The sequence below is a fragment of the Bidens hawaiensis genome, unplaced genomic scaffold (assembly GCF_021521415.1).
Source record: "Bidens hawaiensis isolate Kalapana, Puna unplaced genomic scaffold, B.hawaiensis_p1.1 tig00030764_1, whole genome shotgun sequence".
NCBI classification, from domain to species: domain Eukaryota; kingdom Viridiplantae; phylum Streptophyta; class Magnoliopsida; order Asterales; family Asteraceae; genus Bidens; species Bidens hawaiensis.
The window spans coordinates 61,776-79,915 of record NW_027495133.1 but is presented as its reverse complement, the minus strand read 5'-3'; the positions used below and the strand labels follow the sequence as shown (position 1 = coordinate 79,915).

General features: G+C 32.3%; 2 protein-coding genes across 2 annotated transcripts; both read right to left on the bottom strand.

The window, feature by feature from the left end:
- Positions 1–3,919: 3,919 nt before the first annotated feature.
- Positions 3,920–7,201, bottom strand: LOC143580930 (putative hexokinase-like 2 protein). The gene is made up of 9 exons (XM_077063836.1): positions 6,930–7,201; positions 6,490–6,640; positions 6,192–6,380; positions 6,064–6,138; positions 5,269–5,421; positions 5,095–5,193; positions 4,892–5,022; positions 4,704–4,785; positions 3,920–4,523 (listed from the first exon to the last, which is right to left on the bottom strand). Exons 1-9 carry the CDS (start codon positions 7,199–7,201, stop codon positions 3,960–3,962), a joined length of 1,716 nt encoding a protein of 571 aa, XP_076919951.1. The 3' UTR covers positions 3,920–3,959.
- A 2,959-nt stretch (positions 7,202–10,160) lies between these two features.
- On the bottom strand, positions 10,161–16,871 carry LOC143580927 (putative starch synthase 4, chloroplastic/amyloplastic). Its single transcript, XM_077063834.1, is given in 18 exon segments — positions 10,161–10,392; positions 10,465–10,564; positions 10,685–10,746; positions 10,826–11,065; positions 11,163–11,249; positions 11,328–11,496; positions 11,803–11,912; positions 12,002–12,112; positions 12,182–12,232; positions 12,326–12,455; positions 12,550–12,648; positions 12,738–12,842; positions 12,931–13,056; positions 13,641–13,845; positions 14,564–14,692; positions 14,782–14,848; positions 14,954–14,985; positions 16,772–16,871. Coding segments are annotated over 18 exon segments (2,040 nt in total). The 3' UTR covers positions 10,161–10,275.
- Between the last annotated feature and the right edge of the window lie 1,269 nt (positions 16,872–18,140).

Below are 18,140 nucleotides of genomic sequence, written 5' to 3'. Positions count from 1 at the left end.
CGGTCATTTGTTTTTTTGGATAAACCAATTACCTACATGTTTTGACCTTTACCTTACAACATCACTTTTACTTTGTTTTATGAAACCACAAGTCGCACACGAGTCACAGGTTGTCATTTAGTCAAAGCAGGTAAAAATTGGAAATATAATTTGTTAACGGGTCATGGTTGCATTTCAAGCTATAATTGGGTTAACGGGCCAGTTCTGATTTTGTGTTCATTTTATGACTCATTGTTATATTGAATTTGGTGTTGACTATCTTCAATGATTGCAACTTTTCATACTACACAACTGAATTCAAAAAACTAACGCGTGTTTTCCGCTGCAAAAGAACACATGTTGGTGCCTCATCTGATGGATCTCAGGTAATATAAAAGTTCATATTATGTCATATAATATGTTTGTTTTACTTTTTTATTATTTTTCTTATATTCTTGACGTCATTTTTATGTTTTTATCAGTTTTAAAGACAAATATGAACCAACAATTCTTCGTGGACAGGAAAAAAAATATGTCTGATAGAGATAAAGCACATTGGTTTAGTTGCACGAATTGTAGCTTCTTTTTTGTTATTTTTTGTAGTATATTTAGTCTAAATAACTAAAGGTTCATAGACATCACAGAAATAATCTTTTGATATCACTGGATTTATAAAAATTGACATGTTCAATAGTTTACCAATCATGGTTTTTATAGCTACTTAATTGTATTTGATTACATAACATTAAGTATCATTAATGCAATTTTAGTTAAGTTTATTAACTTTTGTCCTAACTAAAAAAGGATTTAAGAAAGTGCATTCAACCCCATTTTCCGCGCCGCATAAAAGACGAGGCGTTTCGTGAAGGTGATTCCATAACAACCAAGTTTCCGAAAAGAACGAGATTATTGTGTGGTTAAGATTAACCAGTTGGCAGGTACTAACAAATTAATAATTGGTGACCACTTTAAGGATTATAAATTTTATGTGAATTATAAATTGATACTCTTTTGATAATAGTGTCAACTATATGAAGCTTTTTTTACTGTTTAGATTGTTCTTTGAGTCTTTGATGGCTCACCTTTGGCTGCTACCATCAGGTATTGTAGTTGGTTTATCTTTTACTTCAATTGTTTAATTTGGAAATCACATTATTTTTATTTTAATATTTTTGTTTAACACAATCTAGTAGATATTAAAAAAGATATGTGATCATCCACTTCTGTTAACTAAAAGAGCTGCTGAAGATGTTTTAGAAGAGATAGAATCAGTTTAAATCAGGAAGATCATGGGGTTGCTGGAAAACTAGCAATGCACATTGCTGATGTGGCTGATAGTATGACATCCAGGAAAATAATGACATTTCATGCAAGATTTCCTTTATTGTATATCTTTGCTACGAAGAGTATTATCTAATCTCAATCAGTTATTAAACACGCGAGTTATATAGCAGCAAGTTTGATGATTGTCATCCGCCCAATGGTGGGGAATTTAACAAATTGGGTGGCCAGGTCTTTTTCCGTTGATTTCTTTAATGGTAAAACATTAAAAAGATGCCTTTGAGTTTTTGGTCAAATTTTGACTAGGAAAACATATATGATCCATGTAGTATAATGATAAGCAAAGATGAAATGTAGGTGAAAAAAATCTTTAATTCCAAAATGTATCAATCACTTGACTTTATAGATTATCAAGTATGTAAGTTTTTATAAGTCAATTAAGATGATGTTTAAATTTCATTACATGTTGAATTTTATGTATTTTTCTAACGTTAATTTTTAATATTAAGTCGTCATCAATTACTTATGTTCGTTTCTTCAAAGTTGATGTAGCTCGTGAATATGTGGACTTTTACTCTTTTCTCGCCAACATGAGTTTTGGTTTCAAACTCATTTTTTGTTCTTAGTTCTGGTCGTTTAATCTGGCTTCAGGCTGATTCCATCTGGGTTCGGTAATTTAGTTCGGGCAAGTCAAATGTAGGTTTCTGGTGGGATTATGGTTTATGAAGAACTCAATGTAAACCAACTATAAGCGTATTGATCTAATTTGAAACAACCCAAATGTTAAAAAAAAATATAATTGACGTAACAACAAATTTAGAATTTATACAAATCAAAACAAAAATCCGTTGACAAAATAAAAATAAATTAGAAAAATATAAATGATTAAAAAATAAAACCTAAATAAACCCGTGTAACACGCGGGCTAAAAGCTAGTATAATTATATAAGAAACAAAGAAACTGTTTTTTGTTATTTACTTATTCTTATCAAAAGAACGAAGGCTATTTTTTTTTTCAACATCTTTTAATTTATAATATGAAATAAAAATAATTGATTGTGGTACTAACGAATGGAAAGCTGAAAGCAATATTTATAGATTATTTAATCATGAAGTTAAACAATACGTTTATTTTGGTCACTATTAATTCAGTATGCACATAATGGAATTATATGGCATATTATGGAACAAAAATACAAAATGTATTACCACTCATATATAGTGGGCATGTTATTACAACGGTTTTAATCATGTTGTAATTAATTAAAGTATGATTTTATGTTAAGTTGTACTTTGATGTCAAACAAAACTGTTTTTTTGATTATAAAGCAATTCAATGGGATTCACATATCACATATGTATATATATGTGTGTTTAATTGACAATTTATATATTTCCGTTCTATAGTACACGGGTCAATAACCTATGATCAAATATATGTAGCTTTATCAAGAGTGAATAATAGAAACAACTTTAAAATACTTATTTTAGATAGCAATGTATAGTCACAAACAAAATAACAAATATGGTTTATAGGAAATATTAAGTAATTTATGAAAATTATGTTTTAAAGTAAAAATATGTTCATAGGCATTCTGCTATGTAATGTCATTTTCTTTAAGTATATGTCTTTGAATATCATGTTTCAGTTTGAATAACACATGCAATTATAAATCATGTTCCTATTTCAACAAACATATTAAAAAGTATCTTGTCGTTTAAAATTATATATGTGTTTAGTTGATTATTTTTTTCTACCCGTATAGTGCACGGGCCAATAACCTAGTATATACATGGCTTTTCATATTAGGATCGGTTGTATTTGGTTGAATAAAACATGTAAGTTGAAAAAAGTTAACTAGAGTTTAAACATAGCGGACTAAACACGGTTTTCTTTTAATTTAGTTAAGATAAAAATAGGCCGATTAAAAAATGTATCAAGATGTTATAAATGACCATAGTTAATTATTATGACCGATGTAAAATAGTTTATAAAATAAACTACGTTTTAATGATAAATATCAAATACTAAGTAAAAACTATCAGTATCATGGGTCATGACTCCAAAGTCTCCGATTTTACCTCCTAACTAGTGTTTTACTTGGAGCTTTGCGCCGGGCAGGTTGGATTAATGCATCGGATAGGTCGGATCTGTTTATGTACTCATTGTTTTGAAGTGTTACACTAATATGGGTTCGATTGATTAGCATATATATAGAATAAAATATTTAAAAATACATTTATTCGGTCGGTAAAACCGAGCGATAGACATAAAACGTTAACAAATTATAATTATAACTATTCTAATATTATTATAAAATATTCATATAGGTATAAGTTTAATGCCCTCCTTTAAAATAAATAAATGAAGATTATATACAAAAGAGATGGAAAAATAAGAGAAAGAGAAATACAAAAAAAGGGAGTTCAAAGCAAATAGCGTGCGTCCTATCATAAGAGTGTTTTAAGAATAGAACATGAACCATCATACCAACAAATCATATTGGTTAACCTCTCAAATAATTAATCTAAAAATCAAAACATTTGTGACATCAACCATGACTTTTACTCTAATAGAGAATTGACAACAAACTAATGGCCTCATTACATAAAGCATATTCCATACAACTAATGACCCAATATTTTGGCCCAACATGTATCAACAAAAGGACACAATAATTATAGAAGATGTTATAACTTCAAATCTTATTTTTGGACCCGTCACGGTCACTGTCACCACCACCATCACTCGAGTCCCAGTGATCACTAGTCTCGGCATACAAGTCTACCCGATCACCCTCCTTCCAAGAGGCCGACTCTGACCGATCATCTTTCCATTCCAAGTAGTCCATTTGATCATCGTCGATATCATCATTCAGCCGCCCCATTTTAAACTCATTCCCATTCCCATGCCGGGGTGGAGACAAAGCTGTATCAGCGGAATCATGGTTGACTTGTGAGTGCGCAGCAGCCACAAATATGGCACCGGCCCCGGACCCACCATGCGCATGCTCCACAATCACATTATCAGCCAATGCACCTCCCAACATCTCCCAAATACTACTATGTAACAGATTTCTAAAAACTCTATAATGCTCATACAATCCGCCTTCTATGATCACCACACTTTTCTTGTCGTTAATTCTCCCACGCTTTTTCATTATTCCAACTATGCAGGCGCCCGCCAAACGAGCTCCTCGTTCGGCCACAACGTCGCACACTTCCGCTACTATCTCTCTCACGGCTAGAGTTGTGTGAGCAATCTACAATTTCAAATGAAAACTGTTATACCAGTTGTGGTTGATTTCCAAAGAAAGTGATTAGCTGTTTTCAATGCTGTGTATATTTGTTAAAATATACTTGGTATTATTTATATAAATTTGTATCTTTTTTTTTCCGCTAAAAGTCAATTTTCTAGTAGTGTTTATGGTTTCGGATTTTACCCCGAAAACTTCCATAAGCTTCTCCTGGACAGCATCATGGTTTTCTGACGTGTCTTGATGCATGGCAGCCATATCCGGCGACCTGTTTACAACATAAATTTAACCGAAAATTTTGTCTAAATTTTTATTGTTCAAACTTGAAACGAGCCGGTTCACGTTATATTTATTTATTTGTTGAATTCTGCAACCTCAATATGTAAGGGGTTTTGAGTTTAGAGGGAACAGTTTCTCCAAATAACGCGGTTTCCCTGGCCATTTTAAGCAAAACTCTTCTCACTACCTCTCCTAGATATCTCCCTCCAATCAACTTCTCTAACAACTGAAAAGGGAAAACAATTAAGTTTTTCTAAAACTGATTTTTGCACAAGTGTTAGGTACTGATGTCTTGTACCCGAAATCCATTATTTGAGCTTTCGGCATCCAAGGCCATGTCGAACTGAGTTATGGGAAGATGTGGAGTGCTGAAGTTGCCCCACTGCATATCAATGACCTGCTGCAAATATTCGCGGTTATCAACGGATTCTGTAAAGAGAATAAATGAAAAGGAAAAATAAAAAGAAAGAACCATTTCTCCAAATTTATTTTTGTCTCCTCCCTTGGGGATGAACTGAGCTGACTCAATATAAACAGTGTTAGTAGCTAACCCCAAAGTAACTGCAGCTACACAATCCCTGTTGTAATATCGACCTCCTGCCAGATCTCCTAATGTAGCATCTACCTACCATCATTCAATATTCATAATACATTTTTCGCATGCACCGGCTATTGAGCCTAAAACCATGTTAATTTTGGTTTGGACTGAAATGTTTCCGTTGCGCTGTTAGTGATATAATTGGGTGTAAATGACCCGTGAGTAGTTTTTCAAGCTTGAGTTCGTCTCGTTTATTAGTTATTAATAAATTTACATAGATTTATACTTATATAATTACCTTTTTATATTTTCTAGCATATACAATTTTGTTATTTTTATCATAATTTTTTATATTATTATTATTATATAATATATATAATTAATATATTAATAAATTTATATAAATATTAGGCTTGTTTAGACTCACGAGCCGACCCGAGCTCGATAAAAAAATGCTCAGGCTCGTTTACCATGTAAACTTTTGTTAGGCTCGAGCTCAAGCTTGTTTAAGCTTGGTTCGATTAAGAGCCGATCTCGAGTAGTTCACGAGTGGCTTGCTTATGCCCCTATAGTGAAATAAAAATCTATGTGTCTGATTGAGTTATACTACTATGTAATCATTGTAAACGACCAAATGGTCATTCTTTAGAAAAGTTGTCTATTTAAGTAAAAAGATTGATCAAAATGCGATTTTGTGATTGTTCCTCGTAAACACGAAAAACAATTTACCAATGCAGTAACCCGCAAATCTATTCCATGCTTTTCAAGCGCCTCATTGAAGTCCTTTGCCAACACTTTCCCGGCCTGCATGTATGTATTCAGCAACAATGGGGTAAAATAAATGTAAATATAAATACTAAAAACTCAACTGCCTCATTAACAGGAAACGACTTCCATCTTATGACATTTCCACCTGCTGCTGTCGGTCCCTCATGTAACGGGAAAGATACGGTGAAGCCCATTTTCCCTTTTGGTGCAATCGGGTTTGTTTTTGTGTTTATTGAGATAAAAACCGCTAGCTTTAGTGCTACGTAGTCAAATAGCTCCTGAAACAGTAATCAATCTACGATTAAAATTCCTAAAAATCCGTCATCTACGGTTCTCAGAATGTGATTTAAGATTCTGAGAATCATGATTCTCAGAATTGGGAAATACCTTATAAGTGCCCGAAAGGACTTCAGGAGGTATTTCGACTTCTTCTCTATCCAGATCAGTGATGGGCTCGTTTTTTCCTCTAAGTCGTGCGCGCAACATCAAGAAGTTGTCTTCTCGTAGATTCACCCCATAATATAAACCTTCCTCGGTTCTATCACACGAAACATATATAACGAATCATAAATACAAAATAAACACATTATCATACAATACAACGCGTTTAACACATATCTAACTTTAAACAATTAAAAATAAACTGCTAGCATCCGACTTTATGCATATGTTATGCAGTAACGTAGAATTAGTCATATATATATATACACATTTCCAACACAAGACTTAGATTAATGATATATGCATATTTTTAGGGAAGAACCTTAAACACATTCATATATATATAAAACTAACAAACGCGGGTAGGTTTTGAGGAAAGTAGGTACCCGGAGGGAAGACAAGAGGTGACGGACGGGAGCATGACGTAATCAGTCTGCGACTGATCGGAGAGACTCGTCTGCATATCGGAAACCAAATCGAAGGCAACGTGCCATAGCTTCGGCACCGGAGTGGCGCAGTCATTAGCGAATTTACGTAGCATCCGTTGGGTCTGCTTCCACCGTCTCTCGTCTCGTTTCTTCCACCGAACCAATAGCACTCCGGCCACCACCACCGTCGACACGGTGGCCACTGCGGCAACCGCAACTTCTTTCCTCATTGCTAATAATATTGTTATTATTTATCTAATGTTTGTTTGAATTTACAATGTAGCGATTTTGATATACTGGAAAGAGTTTTTATTGGTTTTGATCAAATTAGCATTTGTTCGAAATTAAGATGCATGTCTGGATCGGAAAATATGAAAGTATGAATCCATAACAGACAGTTTAGCGGTTTTGGTGGAGTGAAGAACGAGTCTCATGCCCTCTCACTCTTTCAATTTTTATTTTCTTTTTATGTTAAACTAGGTTAGTAACCCGTGTAATACACGGGCTAAATAAAGAATATAATATAAATAAAAAAGATGTTTATATACGTGGTATAACTTAGGATTGTATACAAATTTCTCATATATGAAATTAAATATTACATTATATATAAATTTGAAAAAAGATTAAATACAAAAATTATTCATAAACCTTCAAATATCTCATTATACACAGCATATGTGGTTTTCCCATATTAATTATTGAGTGTTACTAAGGATAACTTTAGGGTTTTAAAACGGTGAAACAAATCAAAAATCAAGCCAAGTTTAACTAAATTTTCACACAAGACAAATTTTAAGTGTTTATATGTACACCCGCTCGAAAAGAGACATTTAATGGTTTATTCATATGTTAGTTGTTTTGTGCAAATCAAAATGATCTTTATAATAACAATATTTTGAAATAAAATATTTAAAAATTAGTTTAAAAGGCGTAATAAATAAATAAACTTAAATGTTTTTTTATTTTTGAAAATCACACTAAATGAGAGTTAATGAAAATTGAATTTAGAAATTTTAAAAGTAATAATAAATGTAGCAAATTAATTTAATAGATTTAAATAAGGTTTAATTTTTGAAATAGCTTATGTGTCATCCTATGTGGACACTTTAAAAAAATGTCATGTGTCCATAGTATTTTGCTTTAATATAATAGTAAGATTGCAACCGTTTTTTTGGTGGTTCGGTAAAGTAAACAATTTTATTTAGGTATATTGGTTTTTAATGGCCCTAACTATTGCCTTTTGGTTAATGTTCCAACTTTAAAGTATTTGTTTCTAATGGTCCGCGACTTAACAGAATCCTAACGCTGTTAGTTTCAAGTCGTTGGGAAAACGTTTTTGGCCGGAAAATTCAAATTTGTTGCCGGAAAACACCACCTGAACACCACAACCACCACCAATTGACTCACCGCTAACCAACTACCACCACTTGAGCACCATCAACCGATCCCGACGATGGTTCTAAGGTTTCCAGCGACCTCAATAATTGGGGCTTTTACTAGAAAAAGGTTCCTAAAGGTCCGATACGAAGTTACCAAGATGTTTGGGACGAAGATGTTGAGTTTTCAGGAAAAAAATGAGTTTTCCGTCCAAAACCGTTTTTCCGGCGACTTGAAAATAACGACGTTAGGATTCTATTAGTCGCAGACCGTTAGAAACAAATATTTTAAAAGTTAGCACCATTAGTAACCAATTCATTAGTTGAGACCAGCAGCGACCAAAATGCAATAGTTGGGACCAATTAAAACAAATATACCTTTTATTTATTTACGTTTTATATGTAATCAATAAAACTTACTTGTAGCCTTGCTAGCTAGCTATCTTCAACACTAGGCCAAACAGTTTCACAATGAAAACATTGGGGTCACTTTTCTTTCTAAAATGCGCGTCAATGTTATTATGAATTGATCATTTGATGTGTTGAAGAAAGCTTGTATTTACTAATGGTTCAGATTTATTTTGTGATACGGTACAAGGTTAAATGCTATTTTGTTAGAGGATAACAACTACTCGTTTGACTTTTCATTTTAAAAACCTAATGTTAATTAATATACTTTGTTTTAGAAAGGGTACATCAAGAATTTTATTCCAGTTTAACTTGATACAAGACTTTGCGTTATTATTTAGAAACCTACGTATTTTAAAGGGTGTGATGTGTTGTTGATTACAACCATAGACAACTAGCAGATGTGTCGGCTTCTTCTTGATCAGTTCAGGCTAAATCTCAGTCACTTTCTTCTCATCAAACTAAGTTAGTTATTAACGGTATGGTTTTTGTGTATATAGCTTCTAATTCATTGCTTCTTCTCCTCTGTTCTGTTTCCTTTAAAGAAGCCATGTGTGTGCATGTGTGTGTGTTTGTGACAGAACCTACTATATGTATAATGGTATGTGTATGCATGCATATGTAAAGATACGTATTTGTTATTATACAATGCAAAGTGTATTATGTGTCATATGTAGGTATGATTATATAAGTGGATGTATATGTTATTTAGTAGAACTGTAAGAGTGTATGCATATGTGTGTGCATTTGTATAAGTGTGTATGCAACATCAATCCACACACAGGACTGCATTCGAAAGAGAAGAAAAGAAATCAACGAAACTGAAACGAGCTTGCAAAAGGTAAATTATTCTTAAATAGTTGAATCACATTCGGGCGGTCTTTTCGAATTACCAGTCCTTTCTAGATGTTCTGAAGAAATTCGGTTGATGGGGATCAAATGAAGATTGAAGAGAGCTGTTTTGAAGATCGAGAAGGGATCGAAGCAATAATTATTTGAATGTTTCATTGGAAGCAAATGCACTTTTATATATCAATGAAGAATTCACTCATCAGGCCCTATTGTTTGAAGCAAATATTGTTTTTCTTTATGGTTTTGTTACAGCCCAATTAATTAATCAACTTGCAGCCCGGTTACCAAATGGTTCACCCGGAACCGATCTCAGTTCATACCCATTAGGCCATTAATATTGAGCATAATGGGTCTCATGGGTATGAACAGAAATCGGTTCCGGGTGAACTAGAACTGGCCCACACTCTCGCTTTCGTGGTTCTGGTCCTGGTCCGGTTGTGACACGATAATCAATCCTAGGCTGGACTCTATAACAAAACAATAAATGAACATAGAAGAGGCGGTCACAGGCTCTTACGGTCAAAAAATTATATAAATGGAGAATGTTACAATCTTTTGTTTGAACCACAAAAATAAATAATATAAGCAAGCTTGTTACAACTAACTAAACCTAAAATATTATAAAAATATAAATTATTTATTTACCAGAATGGAAAGGAAAGATCTTATTTCTTCAGCGACAAGTAAGCCGAAATATGTATATCATAGCACTCTGCATCCCATGATACATCCTTTGACATTGCCTCCAGTATTTTTCTATTCCACTTTGATGGCTTCTTCTTCTACAACCCAATCAAAATTATTAATTACTGATAATGCAAATTAATAGTTTGTTTAATAAATACGATACCCACAATTTCATCAATCACTTGGTTTAGTGAGACACTTGCAAAGGTGTTTATAATGTACTCCGAAAATCTGGTGAGCTGCGTGTTGTCAGGATCAACATAATTCCTGATACAATGAAAGTAAAATTTCAAATAACAAAATGAAACAAAAATTAAAGTGACTTGGTTATTTTATCTAACATTTTAAAATTTATTATTTTTATTTACGTTATATCAATAATTTTACCTTAATCTGTCATCAGCAACACTCACAGGGACAGGAACAGTTCCATATTTTATGGCCTTGATCTACATTTAAGGGTAAACGTGTTTTGGATAAAGTAGATATTAACTACATAAAGAAAAAATATAAAAAAAAAATACATACTGGAATTTGGAGCATTGAATCATCAAAAGAACACAATACAATGTCAGATCCAGCAAACATCAAATGCAATAGAGATTCGTCATACTCGTCAACAAATCTCACATTTTCATCTGAAAAAGAACATAAATAATCACACCATTTAAATAAAATGTACAGTTTTTGTAATTTTTTTTATCATACCTTGAGATCTTCCTGAAAGGAATCCAGTTTGTTTATCTTGTTAGTTCCCACAAAGATGAACTGCAGTTAAACCCAACCCAAATAAAAGTTAAGATTTATGAAACCTTTTTTTTTTGTTTCAAAATTAATATATGATAATGCTATTGAACACACTAACTTGAGCATCCCTTCTAGAAGAATACCAAACAAGTGATTTAAGATTCTCCAAATCAGCATCTGAATCTTCTGTAAACATGTACCCAATCTGATAATATGTAATTGGTAATTAACTAATTATTTATTCAAAATACAATAATAAGGAAACAGAAAACCAATCACTTACAAGAATATATGCAGTATTTTCAAGTAATCCTAACTGCTGTTGTAATGCAACTTTGGAAACCGATTTTCCCCTCATATCATCTGCGGTGTAGCCACATGGAAGAAATTTGTCGTGTGAAGGATCCCATGATGAGTCATCATATCCAAATGGAGCAATCAGCAATTTGTTCCTGAAATAACAAACATTATTCCATCCTGAGTAGTCACATCCAAAAGTAGGGGCGGGGCGTAAATGAGCCAAGCTGCTTGTAAGCTACTCAAGATCGGATAGCCAAAAGCTCAAATTGAGCCGCGCTTAAACAAGCTCGAGCTTAAATATAAATAAACAAGCCCGAGCCCGAGCTTTAGTTATCGAGCTCGAGCTGGCTCGTGAGCTTAAACGAGCCTAGCTTGAAGTAAGCCGACGTCGAGCCTAATCAAACTCAGAATCGGCTCGTCTCGTTTACACCCCTACGCAAAAGGTTCATATAACATACCTATGAGTGTCTAAGTCAGATTCCAGTCCATGGCTCAAGGTACTAACTATTTGATCCTTTGAATGTATTGATGACATCATTATGACTTTATTTGAATAAACGATTCCCGCCTGCTTTTATAACAACGTTTAAGAAAATCAAAATCAAGCATAGAGACATGTATTACATAGAATCGTTTTGATCCAACTTTTATAATCACCTTCAAAATGTTCACAAGATGAGGTTTATTATTGTCTTGAAAGCGATCATGACGATGCAATTTAGCTCGATCAAGTCCACACAGTGCCAATTTATCAGGTTTCTCAAGGCACTACAAAAATATAATAATAACAAAATTAATATCATAACCTCACGAAAGAAAATGTTAAAAGAGTTTTACCTGAGATTTAAAGCTTTGACAAGTCAACATTACTCTAGTAGCAGCAAGACCCTGCGAAATCAAGCATTTAAACAAAGTTCACCATAAAAAGCCTATAATCTGCAAAAAGCAACAAAAATGTAATATTATCAATAGCAATTTAACCTGATTAACAAAAATATCCCAAAATAATGGTCCAACAATTGAAGTTTCCCAGTTGTGTATATGTATCACATCAGGTTGTTTTCCTGATTTAAGTATATAATCCAATGAGGCGCGAGAAAAATATGAGAATCTGTCACCATCAAGTAAACAATTAACGAAATAATCAAATCAAGATTCAATATATAGAAAGAAATTAAAATAATAAAGATTATAAAGTTGCTAACCGCTCAAAGTCATTAGGGTATCCATATATCTTCTCGTTATTGAAGAATGATGAGTAGTAAACCGGCTGTATAAAAGTAACCCCTATGCCATTTACAACACTGTAGCAAAAATAATAGATTGCATTATATGAAATTTAACAAAATTAAATGGAACATGTTGAATGATAATCAGAGTTTAAGAGATTCACCCTGTCCAAATCTTGTTCCTGTGAAATTTACCATCAAAATACGAAGAGAACTCTGCCTTGACTTCTCTTAAAGATTTGATCTTTTCAAGATTTAGAGTCGCATACCTAAATCAGAAATAACAAAAGCAGCTACTACAATATTAATAATAACAATAATAATAATAATAATAATAATAATAGGTTTAATAATTACATGGGTAATATAACTTCCACTAAATTCCCATGTTTTTGTAGCACATGAGATAATGAGGTGACATATGAAGCCAAAGATCCAACAGATGCAACGGGTTCCATGTCAGTACATATGTGAAAACCTTTCCTGTAAAATATAGATATTGTGACACGTGATTACTATAATCATTCTGTTTTTAAAATCTTTAAACCAAGCCTGTAAACAAACAGGGTTTCTTGTCCATGTTCATTCGTTAAGAAAATGAATGTGTACACATTTGTTTACACTTGTTCGTTAATAGTATAAACGAATGGCCCACGATCATAGAAGACCGGATATAACTGAACATAGATAATTGACTATAAACAAACATAATTGCGCAAACACCAATTAAAAGTAAACATCAATATCAACTTGTTAGACTAAATAGTAAGAAAACTAACCTAAATTATAATGGGTGATCTTTAATTTAATAAAACCAGACTAAATTGTAATAGGCCTAACAATTTAAACAAATAGACAAATGAGCAAACATAAATTAACATAAATGAACAAACGAACATAAGCAAACATTCACGAACATAAATGAACGAACAACAGATAACGTGTTCGTTCATTTAACTAAATGACCAAAAAATTTTGTCCATGTTCGTTCATTTATTAAATAAATGAACTCTCGCCGAACGGCTCACTAAGCATTCGGTTTGTTACAGGCTTACTTGGAACATTACATTTTTGTTTTGTTTGATAAGTGGCTAAGTTGGGCCAAAATTTCAGCGTCACTTTTAGAGATGATATCAGCGAAATATGTAGCTACGTTAAGTGTCGTGTTAATGACTAGACTTCTAAAGCCAGAAGCTTCTCTAGTGTCAAGGATCCCAGTCAGCACCATTGAGTCTATTCTAAGCAGCAAATCAGAGCTGATTGAAAAGGGATCTGGTACAAAATATAAGAAATTAGTGATATTAATGACTTCATATGTTTCTAAAGTTTAAAGATCTATAATTACTCATAAATAGGCCTGTAAACGAACCGAACGTTCCGTGGGTAGTTCGTGTATTTAATAAATGAACATGAACAAAACTTTTTGTTCACTTAGTTAAACGAACATACATGGGTCGTTCGTCCGTTCATGTTCATTCATTTACGTTTTTTAAGTTGGTTCATTTATGTCCATTTACATATTCATTTAATTTTTTGAGCCAATTTACAATTTAGTTAAGTTATATGAAACTAAAATATCACCCATTCTAATTTAATCTGGTTTCATTATTATTTTTCAGGCCTAACATATTGATGTTCACGTTTACTTTTAATTTACGTTCTCGTTACTTTTAAGAGACATTCCCGTTTTCTTTTAATAGATGTTCCCTCACTTAAGTTTGCTCATCTATGTTCAGTAACATTCTTTCATTTGTGTTTGTGAACCGTTCATTTACACTGTTAACAAACGAACATAAATGAAAACCAACACACTCCTTTTCTTAAGAATGAATACAAAGAAGAAAGCCCAATTTGTTTGATTGTCCATGTTCGATTGTTTGCTCAGTTAAAGTTAAACGAACGAACTCAAAGATGCCCTGTTCGTGTTTGTTTACAAGCAAGCCAACTCATAAATAAGTGTGGCATGATAAAGCTGAGGCCTTTAACTTACCTTCTGTAATGAAATCATGTGTTTGACTTTCCATCTGTTTGACTTTTTCAAGTAAAAAATTGTGTTCTCTTTTTATGTCATCTAGCTGTTTTAAAGCTTGTACTCGTTGTCTGTTTAAGTACAAGATATCTGAATCAAACATTAAACAAATATGAATAACTAAACATACTGCAAATACACAGAAAATTACATAACCGTGAAATTTTATAATGACTCACTCCTTTGAGCTTCTGTGAAAAGTTGCCATATGTCATTATGAGAACTTTCAGGTCCACCATTTTTGGACTGCAAATGGTCTTGCGGAATTAAAATAGTACGTACTTAATTAATTCTAAACAAACAGGAAAGAGAATCACCTGATTTAACTCAAGGCTATTGTGATTTTCTAACCTGGATTATACACATCAGATTATTATTATTAACTATAAAACAAAAGAGATATGTAAAATTAACAACAGAAACTTAGTAATAGCAGGTATGAGGTATTCAACATCTGAATGCCAATTGGTTGTGAAGGGATGAAGTAGGGTTCAATTGAATTTGAAACAACTACTACAAGTAAAATCTCGAATTTCGAGCGAGTTTGGAGTGATGATTACTCACCCGAAGCAACAAACCGGTCGATGATTATGAGGTTTCCACTTGGATGTAGTGGTGAGTCGACCAAGTGTGGATCTCAGTAAGGCCTCCATTGAAGATAAATTATTATCAGCAATTGCGTGGATGACATGAAAATGTGGATAACCACTCAAAACTACCTTCCTTCCAGATATTAATATATTCTTTTTACTTTAATTCATCAGGACACTAGCCCGCGTTATACACGGGTGAAAAAAATTTCAAATGTCACACACACACACATATATATATATATATATACTAGATTTTATCCCTTATATTACAGGGGTTGTTTTACATTATTCGTTTTTAGTATTTATATATGTATATTTGGATTTTAATTTTATTTATTGTATAATATACTTGAGGTTTGATGATGAAATGGTTTCACAAATAAATTATATGTTATAATCCGGTTTAAAAGCTATATGGGTTTGGTGATACCCATTACCGTTTATTTTCTTTATTATAAAATTGTATCTTACTTATAAATAATATTTTTTTAAAATTAAATAGGATATTAATTTTTAGTATATTCCTATTTTATAAGATTTTCATATCAAATTGATGAGATTATTTTTTAATATAATGAGATGTTATAACCCGTTTAAGAGCTATCTGGGTTTGGTGAGACCTTGCCCGTGAATTCGGGTCAAATGCGTGAAAAGCCTTCATTTACAAATAAAGTAATCTGATGGTTTGAGAGAATTGTTGTTTTACATTTTTCGTTTTTTAATATTTATTTTTTGGATTTTAATTTTCTTTATTGTAAGAAAGTTAATAATATACTTAGGATTTGATGATAAAATGGTTTCATAAATAAATGATATGCTATAACCCGTTTAAAAGCTATCTGGATTTGGTGACTCATGACCCGCTTATGTTTTTACTATAAAATTGTTTATTAATTATAAATAATATCTTTTTCTTTTTAAATTGGATATTAAATTTCATTATATTCCTATTTTGTAGGATTTTCATATCAAATAATTGGTAAGATTAATTTTCATACTAAAAATTCTAGGAGATAGGGTAATTCAATATTAAGAATGAAATAACTCAACTTACAACTCAACCTATATGGCAGCTAAAAAACCACACCTGGTCTCACAAACAGCTAACTAAATCAATTAAGCTAAGATGATAAGCTAACATCTAGTGTCTTGGTCCAACTAAAAGCTAATGAACCTACTGAGTTTGATAAGCTTCAAGACACAAACCCTATTATACGTCTATCAAACTCAACCAACACAATCAGTATCGATTAAAAATGCAATTAATGATAACATAAATCAAATTCATGCAATAATCAATCAAAAGGGGCTTATAGAACTTTAAATTCACCTGTGGCAACAGGTATACATGGAATAGCATCAGAAACTCTGAACTTTACAATAGATGAACAATCAAACATTCGTTAAACACCCGTAAATGTGTTAATCAATCGTTAAACATAAAACCTAGGTAGTTCTATTAGATTTAGCCAAACATGATCAAAAAACAGAATACAATACCAGCAATAATGTGTATCATAATGTTCATGACCTGTTTACAAACTGATTTCAACCAAAAACTCAAAACCAAACTTACTCGACTCTCTTAAACAACCACATATTTGTCTCGTAACCTCCCGAACGAATCCAAGCTCTTGTTCGTCTTCAAAGTACTCCCAAGCCTCTACTCCAGTCATTTCTAGTGTAGAAAAGTATGTAAAACGGCTAAAAAATGCGATATAAATAACCCTCTCATTAGGTTTCCGGACTTGTGATGAGACGAACGGTCTCATGGATGAGACGGCCCGTATAATGGCTTTTCGGTGGTCAAATAGACTTAAATTTTAAATGTACAAGGTTGTTGAGACGGACAGTCTCAAGGTGAGACGGTTCGTATAACGGCTTAGATGTTGAGACGGGTGCATAACATTAGTGATGGGGTGTAACAATGTGACGGACGTCTAATAATGAGATGGTCCATGTCAAATCAAATTTTATGAATTTTCTCTGTCCTTTGTTTCCCGTCCAATGGTTTGGTCTATATGCTCAAGTTTTTACCAGAATTCCATCAACATGTTAATTTGCTAAATATTTGACAATAAACGCATTAAGTAACCAAAATCGAGTGAAATTAATGCAAAATAAGATAAAAGTGCATCATTACCGGGATAAAAATAAGTGTGTAAAACTGAGAATATCATCCGTGACCAGACAATTTAAAATTCTTTATGTCTTCAACTGTTTAAGAATTTTGACTTTTTGAAAGCAAATGTTGATGTTCATATAGACTTGACTTTTTTATTATAGTTGACTGAAAAGTAAGAAGGGATTTTATCCTTTTACGTATGTTCAAGAACATTATGTTTTGATGGCGTTTACTGACTATTGGGTTAAGTGTAATTGCTAATATGATTACCTTATCGAAGCCAAATCGATTCAGTATTTAGATATTAATAGTGAGTTGTTGGCACAGTTTTTCGAACGTGAAGATCTCAACCACTTCTAGTAAGTGTCTCAAAATATAAAGTTTTGTTAGTAAGTAGCAACATCTAAAATTTAATGTTATAAGGGTTGTTTCAAATGCTATTACTTTTATGTAATACATAATTTAATGTTATAAGGATTATTTCAAATGCTATAGCATTACCTAAACTTTTTATTATATTATGACTTTTATATAATAAATCAAAACATTACTCATCCATAATCTTATACCCTAGTTAGAGTCTACTACAAACAATACTTGATCACTTTCACACTGTTATTATTTTTACATAACTTCTGTGTTTTTGCTTTAATTTCATTACAAAAACTTAAGGTTTATGTAAAATGATGTGCTCATATCATGTTAAAATTTACAAAAATGTTTAAATATATTAGCATATTTTCTTATTTGTATTTTACTATATTTTCAGCCCGTACAGTACATGAGTTTATAACCTAGTAACTAATATAATAAAGACGAT